General features: G+C 30.4%; 1 protein-coding gene across 1 annotated transcript in view; it reads left to right on the top strand.

The window, feature by feature from the left end:
- Positions 1-5,000, top strand: part of LOC137631425 (nucleolar protein 58-like) — an 11,011-nt gene that overhangs the window by 3,776 nt on the left and 2,235 nt on the right. Inside the window, exons 2-3 of the mRNA XM_068363191.1 lie at positions 4,158-4,176; positions 4,345-4,894. Of these exons, the coding sequence (XP_068219292.1) occupies positions 4,158-4,176; positions 4,345-4,894 (569 nt within the window). The remainder of the gene's footprint in view (positions 1-4,157; positions 4,177-4,344; positions 4,895-5,000) is intronic.

A 5,000-nucleotide genomic window follows, 5' to 3' on the forward strand; every position in this document is an offset into this window, starting at 1 on the left:
TACACGTTATTGTCACTATACATATGTTCACCTCCACGTACAGGATTCGAACCTATGCCTTTGGATAGATGCGAAAATAGACAACCGATGTATCTATACTCGGCTATCATGAGACATTTCTTCACTGGTGTGAAATACTGTCGAATAACGATCAAAATCGACAGTGAGCAATGAAAGATCGAGATGAAGAAATATATAAAATAGGAATGACTTTGTGAATACTGAAAATAGATAAGTTGTTCAATTCTTCTTTGCTCAGGGTGTTAACTACTGCACTTTAATTGTTCAGTGGTCACTTTCCTCTTGGTGACTGCGCTTTAATTGCCCAGTGGTCACTTTCCTCTTGGTGACTACACTTTAATTGTTCAGTGGTCACTTTCCTTTTGGTAAGGGTAGAAGGGACTCTTTGGCTATGGTAAACAGCTCTTCTAGGAGGACACCAATCAAACCATTGTTCTCTATTCTTGGGTAGTGCCATAACCTCTGTACCAAGGTCTTCCACTGTCTTGGGTTAGAGTTCTCTTGCTTGAGGGTACACTCGGGCACACTATTCTATCTTATTTTTCTTCCAATTGTTTTGTTAAAGTTTTTATAGTTTATATAGGAATATTTATTTTAATGTTGTTACTGTTCTTGGAATATTTTATTTTTCCTGTTTCCTTTCCTCACTGGGCTATTTTCCCTGTTGGATCCGCTGGGGTTATAGCATCCTGCTTTTCCAACTAGGGTTGTAGCTTAGAAAGTAATAATAATAATAATAAAATAGTGCATTAAAATAAAGTCTTTAAAAAAAAATATTCAGATCATATTTATAACTTGGCAAAAACATATCTTGCTTATAAATGGTATATTGAAAATGGCGTGCCTTTTTATCAACTGCATTTCGATAATATTCAATCTTATCAGTCAAAAAAATCTATTGCATGAAATATTCATGTGAGCTAATCCCACAAGAATGCATTTTGTTGGCAAAAATATAAAACGAAAATATAAAACGGAATTAATAATGTTCCTGAGCCACAAAATTGAATTCTAAGATAAATTAGGTATAAGAATAAATGTTGAATAATGCAAACCTCCTAAATATATATATATATATATATATATACATATATATATATATATATATATATATATATATAATATATAATGAAATTTAAAACAAGATTCACATCAAAGTATTGCGATTAAGAAGGAAATATAACAGCATTAACAAAATTCCAGAGCCACAAAATTAAAGTCTAAAGCAATTTAGATAAAAAGAATAAAATTTGAATAATACAAACATGTTAAATGGACGTAAAATCTAGACAAAAAAATTACAAATAAAAAAATGAAAAAATATGAAAGTTAAAACAAAATCCGGATCGAAGTATTGTGATTACGAAGGAAATGAAAAATCATTAACAAAATTCCAGAGCCACAAAATTAAAGTCTAAAGCAATTTAGTTAAAAAAAATAAAAGTTGAGTTTGTGTCCAAATAAAATGGGTTTGTATTATTTTTTTTTCTTTTTTACTTTTGTAATTTTCAAGGTAGATTTGATGTCCATTTAATAGGTTTGTATTAATTCTTTTTTTTTTACATTTATAATTTTCAATATATATTTTATGTGCATTTAATAGGTTTGTATTAATTTTTTTTTATAATTTGTATTTATTACATTTGTAATTTTCAATGTAGATTTTATGTTCATTTAATAGGTTTGTATTAATTTTTTTTTTATATTTTGTATTTTTTTTTACATTTGTAATTTTCAATGTAGATTTTATTTTCATTTAATAGGTTTTTATTATCTTACTTTTTATTTTTTTTTTCATTTTTTTTACATTTGTAATTTTCAATGTAGATTTTATGTCCACTTAATAGGTTTGTATTAATCTACATTGAAAATTACATATCTAAAAAGAAAAAAAATACAAAATCTTAAAAAAAAAAAAACATTTATCTGAAAAAAGTAAAGCTTCTTTTGTTACATTTTCCCCTCATCATTTTATTCGTCGTGAAAGGAGGTCTTTCAAGTGGAAGAGGAGGTCATTAGATGGCGCTCCTTCGTAGCATTGTCTGAGGTCACGCAACTCGATTCTAAACGTGACCCTGTTGGCTGGGAAGGTCATAGGATATTTTTTCGGGGTCCGGTTTTGTTATGAACATCTTATCTATTTAGGCACATAAATAAATAAATAAAAAAAAAATAGATGAATAAATAAATACCTAAAAACAAATACATATTGTCATGAACATTAATGTCTTTGAATGTCATAGGATTTCTTGTTAGGAAAATCTTATTCCTTTAAGTAGAATAAATAAATGAATAAATACATACATAAATAAATAAATAAATAAATAAAAACAACTAAATACTGTTATGAACATTTATGTCTTTGGATGTTACTTTTTTTTCTTTTTTTTTGTCCGGTCTTCTTATGAATATCTTATCTATTTAGGCAGAATAAGTAAATAAATAAATAAATAAATAAATAAACAAACAAATAAATAAATAATACATAAAAACAAATAAATATTGTTAAGAACATTGTCTTTAAAAGTCATATTTTTTATTTTGGTCCGTTCTTATTAGGAAAATCTTATTTCTTCAAGTAGAATAAATAAATAAATAAATAAATAAACAAACAAATAAATAAATAACACATTAAAACAAATAAATATTGTTATGAACATTAATGTCTTTGAAAGTCATATTTTTTTTTTTTGGGGGGGGGGGGTCCGGTCTTGTTAGGCAAATCGTATTCCTTTAAGTAGAATAAATAAATAAATAAATAAATTAATCAATAAAAAAATAGATAAATGAATAAATAAAAACAAATGAATATTGTTATGAACATTAATGTCTTTGAAAGTCAGAGCATTTTTATTTATTTTTTTGGTTCGTTCATGTTATGAAAATCTTATTTAAGAAAATAAACAATTAAATATATAATACATAAATAAAAATAAAGTGTTATGAACATCTAACTTCTTTGAGCAGAATAAAAATAACAACAACAACAACAAATGCAGCCATTTCTAGTCCACTGCAGAACAAAGGCCTCAAACATGTCAATTCATGGCTGGGGTTTGGCCAGTTTTCATCACCACACTGGCCAGTGCGGATTGGCGATGGTGGTAGATTTTTGTCTGATCGTTCATAGCAAACCAACCTAGTATGGGGCGCAATGACTAGTACAGCTTTGCTGATCATGGCGATACACAGAATAAATGAATTAATGAATAATACATAAATAAATATATTCATAGATAAATAAGCCAAATATCATGAAACTATAAGCATTTATAACGTAATTTTAATTTTGATAAAAAAGTAATTAAATCTAGATGCATTTAGCCTTTAGGGAAACTACACATACTCGTAGTTCTAAAAATGAATTAATGAAAACTGTTCATATACGGCACAAAGTTATTTCATGATCATGATCATCATCATCTCCTACGCCTATTGACGCAAAGGGCCTCTGTTAGATTTCACCGGTCGTCTCTACCTTGAGATTTTAATTCAATACTTCTCCATTCATCCTCTCCTACTTCACACTTCTTAGTCCTCAGCCATGTAGGCCTGGGTCTTCCAACTCTTCTAGTGCCTTGTGGAGCCCAACTGTACGTTTGGTGAACTAATCTCTCTCTGGGAGTGCGGAGAGCATGCCCAAACCATCTCCATCTACCTTTCAGTATAATGATGATTATATTTGGTGTGTGCAAAATATAAAAAAAAAAATTATTTATATACTCATCTCAAAATAAAATATAATAAATCACAGAGAACATGACAGTCTTTAACCTTTAGAAAATAAAATGGCAGAGAAATGGGAAGAATGATAAATAAAGAAATGAATACAGAGAGAGAGAGAGAGAGAGAGAGAGAGAGAGAGAGAAACCTGTAATGCCGGTAATAATGGATAAAACATATAATAAAAATATGGCTCTTTAATAAAAATATAAAATAAAAATTCGTTCACCAAAGTTTGGAAATCCAATAATGAAGTGAAATATTAAATATTAAATAAAACAAAATTAAAATAAGAAGCCATTCTATTCTTTAACTTTCTTAATTACAATATTAATGATTAAGAATACAATATATCAGCTATGGTTAAATCGTTGAATTTTCGATTTTTAACATAAACAACCACATTCTTGTAGGCGTTATGCAACTCTGCTGGTCGGACCAAATTCAATGGTCCACGCCAGGCCTCTGTTTTACATTTTAGATAAGTTTCTCAACATGAAAATAAAAGCCTGGTAAAATAAAGTAGGCCTATAAGGTTATCTGTTTAACAACACGTAGCTTTAAAAAAGATTTCACAAACATCCTTTTCTAACTTTGAAGAAGAAGAAGAAGACGGAGGAGGAGGAGGAGGAGGAGAAGAAAAAGAAGAAGAGATGGTTACAGAGTAGGCCTACAGAAGAGGAGGAGGAGGAGGAGAAGAAGAGAGAGAAGAAGAGATGTTTACAGAGTAGGCCTACAGAAGAGGAGGAGGAGGAGGAGAAGGAGGAGGAGAAGGAGGAGGAGGAGGAGGAGGAGGAGGAGAAGAAAACGAAGAAAAAGAAGAATAGATGGTTACAGAGTAGGCCTACAGAAGAGGAGGAGAAGAAAACGAAGAAAAAGAAGAAGAGATGGTTACAGAGTAGGCCTACAGAAGAGGAAGAGGAGGAGGAGAAGAAGAAAACGAAGAAAAAGAAGAAGAGATGGTTACAGAGTAGGCCTACAGATGAGGAGGAGGAGAAGGAGGAGGAGGAGGATGAGAAGAAAACGAAGGAAAAGAAGAAGAGATGGTTACAGAGTAGGCCTACAGAAGAGGAAGAGGAGGAGGAGAAGAAAAAGAAGAAGAGATGGTTAAAGAGTAGGCCTACAGAAAAGTTAAGAGCATCAGAAGTTGGTAAGTAAAAAGGAGGAACATTAAATACGAAAATATGAAGTTAAGGAAGATGGACGCGAAGATTAATTCAGGGGGAAAAATACATGCGACTAGGGGTGAATGGAGA

This window comes from Palaemon carinicauda, chromosome 39, assembly GCF_036898095.1.
Source record: "Palaemon carinicauda isolate YSFRI2023 chromosome 39, ASM3689809v2, whole genome shotgun sequence".
NCBI lineage: Eukaryota > Metazoa > Arthropoda > Malacostraca > Decapoda > Palaemonidae > Palaemon > Palaemon carinicauda.